The sequence below is a fragment of the Anas acuta genome, chromosome 3, assembly GCF_963932015.1.
Source record: "Anas acuta chromosome 3, bAnaAcu1.1, whole genome shotgun sequence".
NCBI lineage: Eukaryota > Metazoa > Chordata > Aves > Anseriformes > Anatidae > Anas > Anas acuta.
In genome coordinates, this window is record NC_088981.1 from 118,594,088 (window position 1) to 118,610,453 (window position 16,366).

At 66.3% G+C, this 16,366-nt stretch overlaps 1 protein-coding gene across 3 annotated transcripts in view; it reads left to right on the plus strand.

The window, feature by feature from the left end:
- The window catches only part of DNMT3A (DNA methyltransferase 3 alpha), a 44,862-nt gene extending 30,258 nt beyond the window's left edge, over nucleotides 1-14,604 (plus strand). For all 3 annotated transcript variants that reach the window (XM_068679133.1, XM_068679131.1, XM_068679132.1), the window contains 17 exons: nucleotides 5,234-5,446; nucleotides 5,571-5,729; nucleotides 5,819-5,926; nucleotides 6,363-6,519; nucleotides 6,746-6,895; nucleotides 7,088-7,132; nucleotides 7,430-7,509; nucleotides 7,637-7,749; nucleotides 8,001-8,184; nucleotides 8,270-8,354; nucleotides 9,023-9,168; nucleotides 9,434-9,524; nucleotides 9,636-9,784; nucleotides 9,903-9,988; nucleotides 10,361-10,430; nucleotides 10,644-10,762; nucleotides 10,943-14,604. In XM_068679133.1, the coding sequence (XP_068535234.1) occupies nucleotides 5,234-5,446; nucleotides 5,571-5,729; nucleotides 5,819-5,926; nucleotides 6,363-6,519; nucleotides 6,746-6,895; nucleotides 7,088-7,132; nucleotides 7,430-7,509; nucleotides 7,637-7,749; nucleotides 8,001-8,184; nucleotides 8,270-8,354; nucleotides 9,023-9,168; nucleotides 9,434-9,524; nucleotides 9,636-9,784; nucleotides 9,903-9,988; nucleotides 10,361-10,430; nucleotides 10,644-10,762; nucleotides 10,943-11,084 (2,097 nt within the window). In that variant the 3' untranslated portion in view covers nucleotides 11,085-14,604. The remainder of the gene's footprint in view (nucleotides 1-5,233; nucleotides 5,447-5,570; nucleotides 5,730-5,818; nucleotides 5,927-6,362; nucleotides 6,520-6,745; nucleotides 6,896-7,087; nucleotides 7,133-7,429; nucleotides 7,510-7,636; nucleotides 7,750-8,000; nucleotides 8,185-8,269; nucleotides 8,355-9,022; nucleotides 9,169-9,433; nucleotides 9,525-9,635; nucleotides 9,785-9,902; nucleotides 9,989-10,360; nucleotides 10,431-10,643; nucleotides 10,763-10,942) is intronic.
- Nucleotides 14,605-16,366: the final 1,762 nt, after the last annotated feature.

The following is a 16,366-nucleotide window of genomic DNA, read 5'->3' on the forward strand; positions in this document are numbered from 1 at the left end:
AAACGCTAAAAAAAAAAAAAAAAAATCAACATACTCCTTTTCAGTGGTTCCTCGCTCTCAAACAATGCCGAGCGTAGCCGCGCCGAATTCCTTTATTTTTCTAATAAGACGAAGTGTTTTCTTTTCATTACGGGGAGAAGGCCTGAAATGCGTTCAAGCTGGGTCCGCCCGCCCGCCCTTGATCTCGCGGCGGGGCTGACAAACCGCGCCGCCCGCCCGCCCTGCGCCACTTGTCACCCGGTGCTGGTGGCCACGCTGCGCTGCCAGGGGACGGGGACAGCCACGTGTGGCCGTGGCAGAGGGGACGGCGTGTCCTGCCGGGGGGGTCCCCAGGCCAGCCGTGCCCCTGGTTGCACCCCGAGGGTTCGGTTTATTCGGGGGTGCCACGAGGGCAGGGGGACGGGGACAGTGGCACAGCGGTGGTGAGGGTGGCACGGCCGCGTGCCGGGAACCTGCCCGGTGCCGGCACCTTGCTGCTCCGGCACGGGGGTGCTCTGGGGGCTCTGTCCCCACAGTGGGGCTGCCTTGCCCCAAGGGGGTGGTCGCTGCCTCCCCGGCACCCCCAGAGCAGCACCCAAGGGTGCGGGGAGGGGCTGGGCACCGGCCCTCAGCCATCCACAGCAGGATGGGGACGGGATGGAGATGGGATGGAGATGGGGATGGGATGGGAATGGGGACGGGATGGGGATGGTTTGGGGTTGGGATGGGGACAGGATGGGGATGGGGATGGGATGGAGACAGGATGGGGATGGGGATGGGATGGGGATGGTTTGGGGTTCGGATGGGGATGGGATGGGGATGGGGTGGGGATGGGATGGGGATGGTTTGGGGTTGGGATGGGGATGGGACGGCTGTGGCCCGAGGGCAGGAGGAGGATGGCTGTGCCCATCCCAGCTTATCTCCACGTTAATTGCCCGTGGATGGGGGATTTCCTCCCCCTGCCTGCTCCTTCCCCAGGACAGAGCCCCCAGCAGCAGCCCCCAGCAGCAGCCCCCACCGGGAGGGCCCCACAGCTTTGGCCACAGCTTTTCTCCGGTGCTTTTCGTGTCCTCCCTGTCCCTCTGGGTCACCCCATTCCCGGTGGGGCTCCCCACGCTCCCTGCAGCCCCTCGCACCCCCACTCTCCCTGCCCACAGCTCCCCCTGCCCCAAAATGCTCCGAGCATGCCCCTGGCCCCTCTCAGCCCTGGCCAGGCCAGGTGTAGGTGATCTTTTTGCTGTTTTTTGCAGTGCCCAGGGCACCGTGTGCCATTCCTGCCCAAACTGCTGGTGCCCAGCAGGCTGTGCCCCCCCCCCGGCTGCCCCCAGTCCCTGGGCACGTCATGGATGTGGCCCCAGCTGGGCTGCAGTCCCCCCAGTCCCCCCAGTGCCGCAGCACCTTGGTTGCTCGAGTGCTGTTGGGATTTCCTGTACAGGACCCCAGCACTCGTTCCTGAGAGGGGGTCCTCATGCCATGGGGGTCCCTGTGCCATGGGGTCCCTGTGCCATGGGGTCCCTGTGCCATGGGGTTCCCTGTGCCATGGGGGTCCCTGTGCCATTGGGATCCCTGTGCCATGGAAATCCCCATGCCATGGGGGTCCCTGTGCCATGGGGGTCCCTGTGCCGTGGGGGTCCCTGTGCCATGGGGGTCCCTGTGCCGTGGGGGTCCCTGTGCCATGGAAATAACCATGCCATGGGGGTCCCTGTGCTATGGGGTCCCTGTGCCATGGGGTCCCTGTGCTATGGGGTCCCCATGCCATGGGGTTCACTGTGCCATGGGGGTCCTGTGTCATGGGGTCCCTGTGCCATGAGGTCCCTGTGCCATGGGGGACCCCATAGTCTGCACCTCAAGGCCCACGTCCCGGGGGGGTCACAGCACTGCTGCCCCCACTCCCCGCTGCAGCTGTGCAGTATCTGTGCCGAGGCTGTCTCAGCTCGGGTTTGGGGCGCACTGGGGCAATTCTGTGGGGTGAACCCCAACCCAAGCAGCCCTGAGGGGATGGGGAGCCAGGCCCCTGCCCCCCCAGACCCCTTTGGTGGCTCCGTGCAGGTTTTCCCTGGGCACGTGGCACCTTTTGTGGGGCTGGGACAGGGGGACGCTGTGGGGTGGGCTGAGAGGGGCCGTGTTCCAGGTCCCCAGAGCTGTGGGGTGCCCTGGTTCCTCCTGCACGGAGGGGATGGGGTGTCCCTGGGGTGCCCCGATGGTTTTGGGGTGCAGCCGTGTCGATGGTGTTCAAGGTGCTTGGTGTGTCCCCACCCTGCGCAGGGGGCTCTGCCCGTGGGGGACCCTCACCCCCCAGTCCCCCAGGCAGGGTGGGGGTAGCAGGGGGCAGGCAGAGGGGCTGGGGCTGGGGACGAGGTGGGGGGGGGGGGCTCTGCTGCCATCCCCCACCCCATCCCCCCAAACTGTCCCATGCCCGGGGCCACGGCCATTGCCCCTTTGTCCCCTCCATCTGCAACACAAAGGGGCCCTGAGCACGGCCCTGGGCTGCGGCAGGGGGGCACAGCAGGGGGGGGGGCAGCGGGCTGGGTGCTGCCAGGGGGCACCCTGGGGTGGGGGGCACAAGCAGGGCCCGGTGCCGTCGCCGTCTCTGCGCTCGTTTTTTCTCGTGGCCCGGGGACAGCTCAGCCCCCAGGACACGAAGCGGTGCCCGGAGCCCCCCGGAGCCCCCCGGAGCACGCGGGGGCCACGCTGCCCCCTCCCACCCCTGGCACGGGTCCGTGGGTGCGTGGTGGGGGGGGCTCTGCGCTGCGATGCTGTGGGGGTGCTGGGTGCTGGCACGGCCTTGGGGGTCCCGGCCACGGTGCCAGGGCTGGGGGCACCCAGGAAGGACGGGGGCGAGAGCGAGGTGTGGGGCCAGGGGGCTGGGACCCCAGGGGACCCCAGGGGACCCCGAGACCCCAGGGGACAGCCAGGGGGCTGTGACCCCACGGGACAGCCGGGACCCCAGGGGGCTGTGACCCCAGGGGACCCCACGGGACCCCACGGAACACCTGGCCCCATGGGGATGCGCTCTGGGGTGCCTGGAGCTGCTTTGGGGTGCAGCTCAATGGGACATGTTTGGGGACCCCCGAGCTCCTCGGGGACACTCAGGGGACACATGCCGGGGGGGTGCAGCCCGGATGGGCCCCCCCAGACCCCCCCAAGCCCCTCGGGGACACTGGGGGACACACACCGGGGCGCTGCAGCCTGCCCCAGGCCGGTGCCCCAGGAGCCGTGCCCAGCGCACGGAGCGGGACAGGGGGTCCCCGAGGGGTCCCGGCCGTGGCGAACCGGGCCAAGGGGGGCCAAGGGGGGCCAAGGGGGGCCAAGGGGTCCCGCCCCCGCCCCCCGCCGGATTCCTGCCGTGCCAGGCCGCCCCCCCCGGGGCAGCCCATGCCCGGGGGCCAGGGCCATTCCCCCCTTTGTCCCTGCGCTCTGCAACACAAAGGGGCCGGGAGCGGGGCCGCGGCCGCCGGGACAAAAGGCAGCGCCGAGCGGCGCCGGGGCGGGGAGTCTGCCCCGAGCCGAGCCGAGCCGAGCCGAGCCGGGACTGCCACCGCCGGGCACGGGGACACTGCTGGTGAGTGACCGCGGGGGTCTGCTGGGGGGCTGGCACGGCTCGGCACGGCTCCGGGGGCTGCCCCGAGAGTGGCTGCGGACCGGGGGCTGCGCAGAGGCTTTGATGCTGCTTGGCCCGGCTCGGCACGGCTCGGTACAGCTCGGCACGGCCCGGCACGGCTCGGTACAGCCCGGCACGGCTCGGTACAACCCGCTGCTTCCCCGCGGCCACCCGGTCCGGCCAGGGAAGGAGGCGCCCAGCCGTGCCGGGCCGAGCCGAGCCGAGCCGGGCTGTGCGCCCTGGGGGCCAGGGGACCGAACCGTGCCGAGCCGAGCCGAGCCGAGCCGGACCGGGCAGGACGGGACCGTGCTGAGAGATCCGTGTCGGTCCGATCCGATCCGATGCGATCCGACCCGATCCGGGCCGGTCCGTGCCGTGCGGGGCGGGGCCGTGCCGGGTGCCCCCGAGCCGTGCCGAGCCGTGCCGAGCCGTGCCGCCCCTCCCCCGCAGCCAACCAGCCGGGCCGGCGGGGACCATGTGACCCGGGGTTCCCAGACAAAGAACCGCCGGCCGTGCCCCCCCGGCAGCCCCCCGGCACGGCTCGGCACGGTTTGGCACGGTTTGGCACGGTTCGGCCCCACCGCGGCCCGCATGGGTAGGTGCGCTGCGCGGGATGGGCGCGGATCGGCACGGGTCAGCCCGGCACGGTTCGGCACGGTTCGGCACGGTTTGGCACGGTTCGGCACGGTTCGGCACGGTTTGGCACGGTTCGGCACGGTTCGGCACGGTTTGGCACGGTTCGGCACGGTTTGGTCCAGCTCAGCCCATCTCGGCCCGGGCCATCTGAGTTTGCCGTGGTTTGGCCCCGCTGGGGCCGTCCCGGCGGAGTTTGGCACGGTTTGGCTGGGGGCAGCTGAAGTTGGCACGGCTCGGCACGGCTCGGCACGGCTCAGCTCCCTGCGTCCCGGCTTGGCCAACTTGGTGACAACTGAGCCAGGCTCACGGGTCCCCCCGGGGGTGGCCCCGCAGCGGGGACAGGGGGTGCCCGGGGGGTACCCGGGGGGTGCCCGGGGGGTGCCGGCTGTCCCGGGACAGGCGGGGGGTGGGATGGAGACTGGGATGGGGGGGTGTGGGTTGGAGGTGGGGGGCTCCCGGGGCTGGGCCCCCTCCTTCTGGTGTCGCTGGGGGGCTCCTGAGCCCCCCCCTCCCAGCTCCAGTCCCAGGGGGGCCATGGCTCCACCAACTGGGGCAGGGGCTGGGGGGCTGCTGCTGGATTTGGGGACACCCAGGCTGGGGCTGGGGCAGCCCCCCGGGGGGGCAGAGCAGGCTCTGGCTGGGGGGCAGCTGCCAGCTCCTCCAGCTGTCCCCCCCCCCTCCAGGACTGCAGGGGGAAACTGAGGCACGGGGACAGCGGGGAGCACCCTGTGGAACACAGCCCGGGGGCTGGGGCAGTGGGTGGTGCTGGGGGGCTCCAAGCTGTTGAGGTGGAGCCCCCTGCTATGGGGGGGGCCTGGTGGGGGCCTGCCCCATGGGGTGGGGGCAGGAAAAGGGATGGGGGTGGGATGGGGTGAGGATGTGATGGAATGGGGATGGGGCGGGATGGGGGTCTGATGGAATGCAACAAGTTTGGGATGGGATGGGGATGGGGATGGGGATGGGATGTGGGGGGGGGGTCTTGCCCTGCCCTGACGCCCCCTCTCCCCCCCCCACCAGGCGGAGAAGAAGGCGAAGGTGATCGCCGTGATGAACGTGGTGGAGGAGACGCCGCGGGCCGAGCCCCAGAAGGAGGAGGAGGCCAGCCCCCCCGCCTCGCAGCAGCCCACCGACCCCGCCTCGCCCAACGTGGCCACCACCCCTGAGCCCGTGGTGGCCGACGCCGTCGACAAGAACACCTCCAAATCCGCCGACGACGAGCCCGAGTACGAGGTGAGCGCACCCCATGGTGCCCCCAACCCCGGACCCCTTCCCTCCTCGTCCCCCAGCCCCCTGGGTGCAGCCCCCCTGACGCTGTGCCCCCCCCCCTTTTTCCCCGTCCCCTCTCCGGGCGCAGGACGGCCGCGGTTTTGGCATCGGGGAGCTGGTGTGGGGCAAGCTGCGCGGCTTCTCCTGGTGGCCGGGGCGCATCGTGTCCTGGTGGATGACGGGACGGAGCCGGGCGGCCGAGGGCACCCGCTGGGTGATGTGGTTTGGGGACGGCAAGTTCTCGGTGGTAAGTGGCACCCCCTGACCCCCTGTGCGCCATCCCCATTTTTTGTTGCCCCCCGGTGTGTGACAGCCGCGTCCCCGTCTCCCCCGCAGGTCTGCGTGGAGAAGCTCCTGCCCCTCAGCTCCTTCTCCAGCGCCTTCCACCAGGCCACCTACAACAAGCAGCCCATGTACCGCAAAGCCATCTACGAGGTGCTGCAGGTGAGCGCTGGGGGGGGTGTGCGGGGACAGGGGGGGGCTCGGGGCACGAGGGGAGCGGGGCTGGGCACGGCCCCTCCTGGGGGCTCCGTGTGGGCGCACCCAGCCCTGCTCCATCCCCCCCGTGGCACAAAAGCTGCGTCCCAGGGAGCTCAGGGCATCGCTCGGGGGGTGGGCGAGCACCGGGGGGGCTCCCTAGGATGATGTTGGGGGTGTCTGGGGGTCGCTTGGCCTGGCCAGGGGGCTCTGGAGGCTGGGGGTCTGGGGGACCGGCATCGCTGGGGTGGTGCTGGGGGAGGTTCTGGCCCTCTGGGGTCTCCTGGCAGCTCCGCAAGGTGTCAGAGTTTTAGGGGGGGGTCTGCTGGTGTAGGTGTAGCACAGGGCTGCTGGGGGGGTCCCGGTGGGGGCAGGGGGTGATGCCGGTGCCCCCCCCGTGCAGGTGGCGAGCAGCAGAGCGGGGAAGATCTTCCCGGCGTGCCCCGAAAACGACGAGACCGACACCTCCAAGGTGGTGGAGATCCAGAACAAGCAGATGATCGAGTGGGCGCTGGGAGGCTTCCAGCCCTCCGGCCCCAAGGGCCTGGAGCCCCCCGAGGGTGAGCGAGTGGCAGCGGGGGACGGCTGCGGGACCCCGGGCAGGGTGTGGGGGGCACGGGGACACCGGGAGCAGTGTCCCCAGGGGACACGGAGCCACTCGGGAGCCTTGGTGGCAACTGCGTGGCCAGCAGGAACCTCAGCCAGGAGTGGTGGTGGCACCGGGGTGCTGCGTCCCCCACCACGAGGTCCCTGCTCACGCCCCCCCCCCCCCCCCCTTTCCCGCAGAGGAGCGCAACCCCTACAAAGAGGTGTACACGGAGATGTGGGTCGAGCCCGAAGCCGCTGCCTACGCACCGCCCCCGCCCGCCAAAAAGCCCAGAAAAAGCACAACGGAGAAACCCAAGGTCAAGGAAATCATCGACGAGCGCACCCGAGGTACTGCAGCCCCCCCCCCAGGACCCCCTGCCCCATGGCATGGGGGCGAGCACCGCGCCGTGTCCTCGGGACCGGGTCCCTTCGCCCCGTTTGGTGCTGAGTGCAGGGGTCTGGGCTGGGGCAGGACCCCCCCAAGGCACAGAGGGGCTCCCCCCTGTGCGCCCCCACCCTGAGCACCCCTCTCCCCCGCAGAGCGACTCGTCTATGAGGTGCGGCAGAAATGCAGGAACATCGAAGGTGAGCACGGCCCCGGGGCTGGGGCACAGCCTGCACCCCCCGGCGGTGGAGGCAGAGGGGCTGGGGGGGGTGGGAGAAGGCTGGGGGGGGGCTGCGAGCCTCAGCCTGGGGAGCCGAGGGGGGCCACGAGCAGCCCCCAGCCCATGGAGGTGGGGAGGGGTCCTTGGGGGATGCCACCAGGGTCTGGCCATCAGCATGGGCAGGGGTGAGGAGCAGGGTGGCCCCATCTGGCTCTGAGGGTCCTGGGGGGGTCGCAGACCCCCCAGGGTCACCTGCCCCCCCCTCCATGCCCCCCAGATATCTGCATCTCCTGCGGGAGCCTCAACGTCACCCTGGAGCACCCTCTGTTCATCGGGGGGATGTGCCAAAACTGCAAGGTACGGGGCAGCGGGGGGCCCCCACCCCAAAACGCCCTGTCCCCATACCCCCTGTGTGGCCCAGCACGGGGCCCTGGGGGGGGGCACACCACGCTGACACCCTCCTTTTCCCCCCCCTTCCCCCCAGAACTGCTTCTTGGAGTGCGCGTACCAGTACGACGACGATGGTTACCAGTCCTACTGCACCATCTGCTGCGGCGGCCGCGAGGTGCTCATGTGCGGCAACAACAACTGCTGCAGGTCGGTGCCACGGGGGTCCCGCGGGGCTGGGGGGGGCCCTGGCGTCCCCCAAAGACCAAGGGGAGGGGGCTGACATTGGTCCCATGGGGTGCAGGACCATGCAGGGGGGCATCACCATGGCACACCGATGTGTGCGCACAGCCCTGGCGCACCGCGGCCACCTGGGGGATGGTGCTGGGGGTCCCGGGGACCCCGTCCCCCTGCCCCCAGCCCGTGGCTGATGCACACCCCCCTCCTGCCCCCCCCCTAAGGTGCTTTTGCGTGGAGTGCGTGGACCTGCTGGTGGGCCCGGGGGCGGCGCAGGCGGCCATCAAGGAGGACCCCTGGAACTGCTACATGTGCGGCCACAAGGGCATCTACGGGCTGCTGCGGCGGCGGGAGGATTGGCCCTCCCGCCTGCAGATGTTCTTCGCCAACAACCACGACCAGGAGTTTGTGAGTGCCCCCCGCCCCCTGCCCCACTGCGGGACCCCCGCTTACCCCCCCCCCTCCGGCTTCATGCGCCCCCCGTTGCTTGCAGGACCCACCAAAGGTTTACCCGCCTGTCCCAGCCGAGAAGAGGAAGCCCATCCGCGTGCTCTCGCTCTTCGATGGCATCGCCACAGGTGGGTTTGGGTTTGGGTTTGGGGATGGTTTGGGGATGGGTTTGGGGATGGTTTGGGTTTGGGTTTGGGGATGGTTTGGGTTTGGGTTTGGGGATGGTTTGGGTTTGGGGATGGGGATGGTTTGGGTTTGGGGATGGGGATGGTTTGGGTTTGGGTTTGGGGATGGTTTGGGTTTGGGGATGGTTTGGGTTTGGGGATGGTTTGGGTTTGGGGATGGTTTGGGTTTGGGGATGGTTTGGGTTTGGGGATGGTTTGAGTTTGGGGATGGGGATGGTTTGGGGATGGGGATGCTTTGGGTTTGGGGATGCTTTGGGTTTGGGGATGCTTTGGGTTTGGGTTTGGGGATGCTTTGGGTTTGGGGATGCTTTGGGTTTGGGGATGCTTTGGGTTTGGGTTTGGGGATGCTTTGGGTTTGGGTTTGGGGATGCTTTGGGTTTGGGTTTGGGGATGGGGATGCTTTGGGTTTGGGGATGGGGATGCTTTGGGTTTGGGGATGGGGATGGTTTGGGTTTGGGGATGGGGATGCTTTGGGTTTGGGGATGGTTTGGGTTTGGGTTTGGGGATGCTTTGGGTTTGGGGATGCTTTGGGGTTGGGGATGGGATGGGATGGAGAGGTGGGATGAGCCCCCTCCCCTACGCCCCGCTGACCCTGGCCCCACTGCCCGCAGGCCTACTGGTGCTGAAGGACCTGGGCATCCAGGTGGATCGCTACATCGCCTCCGAGGTGTGCGAGGACTCCATCACCGTGGGCATGGTGAGGCACCAGGGCAAGATCATGTACGTCGGGGACGTCCGAAATGTCACCCAGAAACACGTAGGTGCTGCCGGCTGCCCCCCCGTGGCTCCCCCTCCCTGTGGGGGGCATCCCATCCATCCCATCCCATCCCATCCCACCCCATCCCATCCCATCCCATCCCATCCCATCCCATCCCATCCCATCCCATCCCACCCCTCAGCCCTGTCCCCTCCGACACAGCCCCTGTGCCCTGTGCTGCCTCGTCCCCTGGCACCGCTGCCGTGCCCGGAGCAGGTGGGTGCAGACCCCAGACTCACCCCCCCCGTGTGCTTTTCCCTCGCAGATACAGGAGTGGGGCCCGTTCGACCTGGTGATAGGGGGGAGCCCCTGCAACGACCTCTCCATCGTCAACCCGGCCAGGAAGGGGCTGTACGGTGGGTGTCCCCGTGTCCCCATGTCCCCGTGTCCCCGCGCTGCTGCCGCTGTCCCCCTGCCAGCGCCGGCCCCCTGCTGACGCCCTGCTTCTCTCTCTCTCTCCTGCCCAGAGGGCACCGGGCGCCTCTTCTTCGAGTTTTACCGCCTCCTGCACGAAGCCCGGCCCAAGGAGGGCGACGACCGGCCCTTCTTCTGGCTCTTTGAGAACGTGGTGGCCATGGGGGTGAGCGACAAAAGGGACATCTCGCGCTTCCTCGAGGTGAGTGCCGGGGCCGGGCGCATGGCACCGCCGCTGTCCCCTGGGGACCCGGTGTGCGGGGGCACCCCGGGACCCCGCAGAGCCCCCGGTGACCCCCGGCCTCTCCTCGCTCTGGCAGTCCAACCCCGTCATGATCGATGCCAAAGAAGTGTCTGCGGCACACAGGGCGCGGTACTTCTGGGGGAACCTTCCCGGTATGAACAGGTCGGTGAGAGCGCCCCGGCTGCGTGCGTGCCCAAAGGGGCCTGGGTCTGACCCCGCTGTGGCCGTGGCTCCGCGGTTGCGTGGCTGTAGCCCCCCCTCGGTTGCAGCCCTCCTGGCACCGTCCCCGGTGTGGCTGTGCCCTGCTCGCTGTGCAGGAGCAGCAGCCCCAAAACCCCAGAGCTGCTCCCTCTGCTCGTGGCGCGGCACGGAGCTGGCACCCCCCCGGCACCTCTCCCAGTGCTGCGTCTCGCTGTCCCCCCCAGACAGCCCCCAGATGGCTGCAGCCCCCCCAAATCCCTCCTGGGGAGCCGCCGCGTGGGGACACGGGGATGTGGCGCTGCCACCCCACACTGTCCCCCTCTCTCCCTCCAGGCCGCTGGCGTCCACAGTCAACGATAAGCTGGAACTCCAGGAGTGCCTGGAGCACGGCAGGATAGCCAAGGTCAGCCCCGGGGGGGGGGACATGGGGGGGTCCTCGCCCTGCCAGGACCCCTGGGTTGCAGGGAGGGGTGCAGGGGGGGGTGCAGGGGGGGGTAGGGGTGGTGTTGCCCACCCGGGGTTCAGCAGCATCTCCGCGGGGAGCGCTCCGGATCCCCCTGCCCGCGGTGCGCCCCCCCCCCAAGCCGGCAGCGTGACCAGCCTGTGCCTCTTGCAGTTCAGCAAGGTGCGAACCATCACCACCCGCTCCAACTCCATCAAGCAGGGCAAAGACCAGCATTTCCCCGTCTTCATGAACGAGAAGGAGGACATCCTGTGGTGCACGGAGATGGAGAGGTACTGGGGCTGGGGGGGGGGGAGCTGCGGGGCTGGGGGGCTGCTGATCCCCCCGGATGGTCCTCGCGGCGCTCGGGCTGGCTGCTCGGTGGCGCAGCTTCGTGTGCGACCTTGCCAGAGGCCACCTCCGCCCCTCGCCCTCCGTTTGCGCCCGGCTGAGCCCCCGCCGTGTCCCCGCAGGGTCTTCGGCTTCCCGGTGCATTACACGGACGTGTCCAACATGAGCCGCCTGGCCCGGCAGAGACTGCTCGGCAGATCGTGGAGCGTGCCGGTGATCCGCCACCTCTTTGCTCCCCTGAAGGAATACTTTGCCTGCGTTTAAGAGAGACGGGACAGGAACTGGTAACACACAGAGCGCGTCAGAAACAAAACCATCCACGCCAAGAGAAGTGAAAACACGGAATGAGAGAAGAGTCAGCACCCAGAAGAGAGACGGGATTTCGCAGCCCGACGGGAACCCGGCACACACGTCTCCCCGAGCGAAAGGGTTTGGTGTCCTCTCCTGAATTTCCAATGTTCAGCTTTTAGCCTATTTAAAAAAAAAAAAAAAAAAACGACAAAAAACAAAAAAGAACAAAAAACGACAAAAAAGAAAGGAAAAAACAAAAAAGAAAACAAAAACAAAAAAAAAAAAAAGAAAAAAACCAAAACCATTTTTTTTTTTTTGGGTAACCTTTAAGTTTTCCGCTCTTTTCTGGCTGGGTTTTTCTGTTCGTTTGGTTTCTGCTTCTCGGAGCAGCGGGCGAGCCGCGGCGCTGTCGCCAGCCCTGCTCTCGGAGGAGGGGAAACGGCCGCGGGAAAGCCCAGCCGGGAGAGGCGGAGGCGAGGGAGACGGGACCGGGACCGGGACCGGGACCGGGAGCACAACGCAGGGAGGCGCTCGGCCAGCTCCGCAACCGACTGAGCCTCACTCTTTTTTTTCCACCAGCACCATGCACTGGTGATATGGAGCAAAACCAACTTGGCAGGGAAGCCACGAACACAACACACCACAACACACACCTTTTCTACAGTATTTTTGGGTGCCTACCACACAGGAAACCTTGAAGAAAGCAAAACCCTAGAAGCCGCTGTTACCTCTTGTTTACAGTTTATATATATATGATAGATATGAGATATAGATATATATATATATAAAAGGTACTGTTACTACTGTACAACCTGACTTCATAATGGTGCTTTTAAACAGCGGGGTGAGTCAAGACATCAGCTTCCATGTTGCCTTACGTGCCAGGCCTTTCCGGAGCTGCGCGGGGAGGGGGGCCGGGGCGGCCGGCGGGGCCGGGGCGGGAAGCCCCCACCCCGAGTCATGCAATAACCTTTTTCTGTCCCAAAAGGAAGCGCCTCCCTCGGCGGCCGCCCAGGCCCGACGTACTGGTGCTGTTCTGCGTACGTGGCCCTGAGGGTGCTGAGGTCCGGGACGCGCCGGCGCGGAGGCAGGCAGGGACGCAGGCGGAGCAGGAGGGGGGGGCTCGGACCCTGGTGCTAACACCCCGTGAGTGCGGGGCCGGGACGGGGCAGGAGCCTGTGTGCCACGGCCCCCCCCAGGAGCCGTTTTTTTTGGAGCGCGTTTTTTTGGAGCGAGCCCCTCGGTGGTGCCGGTGGCCGCAGGGGCCGGGAGCCGTGGTGCGTGCGGGCAGGGCGCAGGCAGGTGCTGGCGGTGCTGTGGATGGTGCTACTTTGTCTGGCAGCTCTAGGTGCTGCGGGGGGCCGGGGCAGGGTGCGGGTGCGTGCCCAGCCCAGGCTCGGGGGGGTGCCGGGGTCGGTGCTGTGAGGGAGAGGGGGCTCCGCCGGGGGGGGGAGCGCAGGGACTGGTGCTAAGGCGCGGGGAGGCTCGGAGAGGTCTCCGGCCCCGTCGCCGTCTCTTCCTGTAACTGTGAAAGGCACCGAGGAGGGGGGGGGACACCTGTGCATGGGGGGGCGGGGGCCAGGCCGCCCATCCCCTGGGACCCCCCCCTCCCCGGCTGTCGCTGGAGGGCCGCCGGCAGCTCGGTGCGGGGTGCTGGTAATGCGCAGCGAGCCGCGCTGGTGGCGAGCGGGCACCCGTGGGTGCCGCGGGGTGCTCGGAGAGGTGCTAGGACCCACAGCGGTGGGGGCAGGTGGAGGGGGCGCCCCGGTTCCCCCCCCCCAGCTCCCTCCACATGGTGCTAGGAGGGGCTCCTGGGCCCCTGTTGTAGGTGTGTGGCGGCAGGCGCGGGTGGCACCAGGCTGAGATGCTCTGCAGGGCACTGCGGCTGGGGGCTGGGGGCAGGCAGGATGCGGCCCCCTCCAGCCCTGGGGTCTGAGATGGGGCCGTGGGCTCCAGCTCGGCCCCAGGGCTGGGTCCCAGGTGGCCCCGCAGCGTGGGGTGAGTCTCTCAGGGGTCTGCACCGCCGCAGCCCCCCATGGTGCTGGGTGTGAGTCCTGCCCGGCCCCGCAGCGCTGGGTGCGGGTGCTGCGGTGCCCTGCGGCACCACTGGCGAGCCTTGCACGGGGTGCAAACCTTGCACGGCCCCGTAGCTCTGTGTGCCCATCCTGCATCGTGCTGCAGGACCAGCTGCGAGCCCTGCGTGGCCCCGTTTGGGGGTCCCACACGGCCCCGCAGCACGGGGTGCGCGCATGGCACGGCCCCGCAGCGCTGCTCACGGCTCCTGCACGGCTCTGCAGCGGTGCCTGCGGCTTGTGCAAGCCCTGCACGACCCTGCAGCGCCGGGCACGAGCCCCCTGTGCCCCGGCAGCGCCGCTCGGGGGTCCCTGCGGACCCCCACGGTGCGTTCCCTGGGACCCGCTCACCCCATGGCACCTCCCGTGGGTCCGGTCCCCGGCGCGGCACCGAGCACAGGTCGCGCGCAGCTCCCGGCCCCGCCGCAGCGCGGGGGCTCCTCCACCCACCCCGGGCGCCCGTGCCTGGGCCGCCCGGGCTGGGCAGAGGGGTCGGTGCCGGTGCCGGTGCCGGCGGGACGCAGGTTCCTGCCGCGGCACAACTGGAAGGCGCCGGGGCTGCTCGGGGCCGCTCGGGGCACCGGCACCCCTTTGGTGGCCGCCGGGTCTCCGTGGGGCCGTGGGGATGCGTGGGGAAAGAGTTCAGTTTTTAACGTACCCGACTCACGTCTTTTTTTAAAAAAAAAACAAACAGACAAAATTTTGTTGCACAGCCCTAGATTTAAAACAGTTAAAAATAAAAATAAAAAAAAAAATAAAAAAAAATAAAGCCTAAATTCCTTAAGATCCGCCGAGGGAGTAGGTGACAAACACGGTGCTAAAACATTTTATTAAAAATATATATTGTTAAATTAAGTCTGCTGTCTGGACAATGACTGTTTGTTTTGTTTTCTTGTAGTGGAGTTTCAAAGAGCACTATTATTTTACTCTTATATATTATTATTAAAAAAAAAAAAAAAAAAAGAAAAAACAAAAAAGGCATTTTAACTTTGTACTTGAAAACTAAATGAGAGATTTCATGTGTTTTAGCCTAGACATTGAAGTAGCTGATGCTTAACTATTTGTGGGGAATCATGTACTCATACCGAGGAATAAACGCGTAGAGTTTGGGATCCCTCCTCTCCTCTGATTTGGCTCAGCCCGCGCCCGACGCCACATTCCCGGCCGCGCCGCCCGGCCCCCAGCTGCTGTTCCTCCTTTTCATTTTCTCCTTTTTTCTCTCTCTCGGTTCGTTCCTTTTCTGTTTTTTGTTGGTTTGTTTTTTTAGGGTCGCTTCTCTATTTATTGACGATGATACTGTACATTTCACCGTATGGTTCTGGCCCGCGGCGGGCTTGCCCGGCACTCTGTTGTATCTGTGTAAGTATTGCTCGTGACATAGCTGTTATGAACTAATTAAAAGGTCAAATGCGTGCAGCAGATGTAGAAAGTCTGTCCGTTCCGCTTTCATCCCATCCTCCTTTTTTTTTTTTTTTTTTTTCCTTTGGTGCCCAGAAGAGTATCATACAGACAAGCTCCTTTCTAATGTACTTGTGCTGGAGAACACTTGAATAAATGTACTGTTTTTGTGCAAAAAAAAAAAGAGGAAAAAAAAAAGAGGAAAAAAAAAAAGAGAAAAAAAAAAAAATCCTCGGGTCCTGTGCTTTGTGTCCTGCCGGCACCTGCGCGCACCCCCACGGGGGGGGGTCCCATGGGTGGGGGGGGTCTCAAGGTGGTGGGGTCCCGGGGCTGGGGGCTCTGGGCTGAGCCCAGCTCCCATGGGGAGGCCACGAGGGGGGCTTTGCCCTCCCCGCACAGAGATGGGGGGGTGCCAAGGGGCGCCCTGCACGGCTGCCCTGCACCCTGGGGCAGTCAGTGGGGTGCCACGGCACCTGCATTGGCTGCCTGTGCGGGTGGGTTTGGGATGGGGGGGATGGGGTGGGTTTGGGATGGGATGGGATGGATGGGGTGGGTTTGGGATGGGGGGAATGGATGGGATGGGTTTGGGATGGGGGGAATGGATGGGATGGGATGGATGGGGTGGGTTTGGGATGGGGGGGAATGGATGGGATGGGATGGGAGGGAAGGAGATGGGACGGATGGGATGGGATGGATGGGGTGGGTTTGGGATTGGGGGAATGGATGGGGATGGGATGGGAGGGAAGGAGATGGGATGGACGGGATGGGATGGGATGGATGGGGTGGGTTTGGGATGGGATGGACGGGGTGGGTTTGGGATGGGGGGAATGTATGGGGATGGGATGGATGGGATGGAATAGGACGGGATGGGAGGGAAGGAGATGGGACGGATGGGAGGGAAGGAGATGGGACGGATGGGATGGGTGGGGTGGGTTTGGGATGGGGGGAATGGATGGGGGTGGGATGGATGGGGTGGGATGGATGGGGTAGGTTTGGGATTGGGTGAATGGATGGGATGGGATCAATGGGGTGGGTTTTGGATGGGATGGACGGGGGTGGGATGGATGGGGTGGGTTTGGGATGGGGGGAATGGATGGGGATGGGATGGATGGGATGGAATAGGACAGGATGGGAGGGAAGGAGATGGGACGGATGGGATGGGTGGGGTGGGTTTGGGATGGGATGGATGGGGTGGGTTTGGGGTGGGGGGAATGGATGGGGGTGGGATGGTTGGGGTGGATGGGGTGGGTTTGGGATGGGACAGGATGGGATGGGAGGGAAGGAGATGGGACAAATGGGACGGATGGGATGGGATGGGATGGGATGGGATGGGATGGGATGGGATGGGATGGGATGGGATGGGATGGGATGGGATGGGTGGGATGGGACGGGACAGGATGGGATCGCTGAGTGCAAGCTCAGTAAGCCTGCAGATTAAACCAAGTTAGGGGACGTGCCAGTGTGGCAGCACTGGGCTAAACTGGGCTGCACTGGAGCATTAGATGTAGAGCTTGGTGATAGGGTTTAGTGGAGGACTGGTTAGGGTTAGGTCAGGGGTTGGGCTGGGTGAGCTTGGAGAGATCTCTCCCAACCGAGGTGGCTCTGTGACTGTGCCCGGCTGTGGGGTCCCCAGCCCCAGGGGGACACGGAGCTGCTGGGGCACAGCCAGGGGGGCTGCGGAGGTGCTGAGGGGGCTGGAGAGGGGGAGCCCGAGGGCAGAGCTCATTGGGGGGCACAGCCACCCGTGGGGAGGCTGCCGGGATGGGGCCAGGCTCTGAGCCCCCC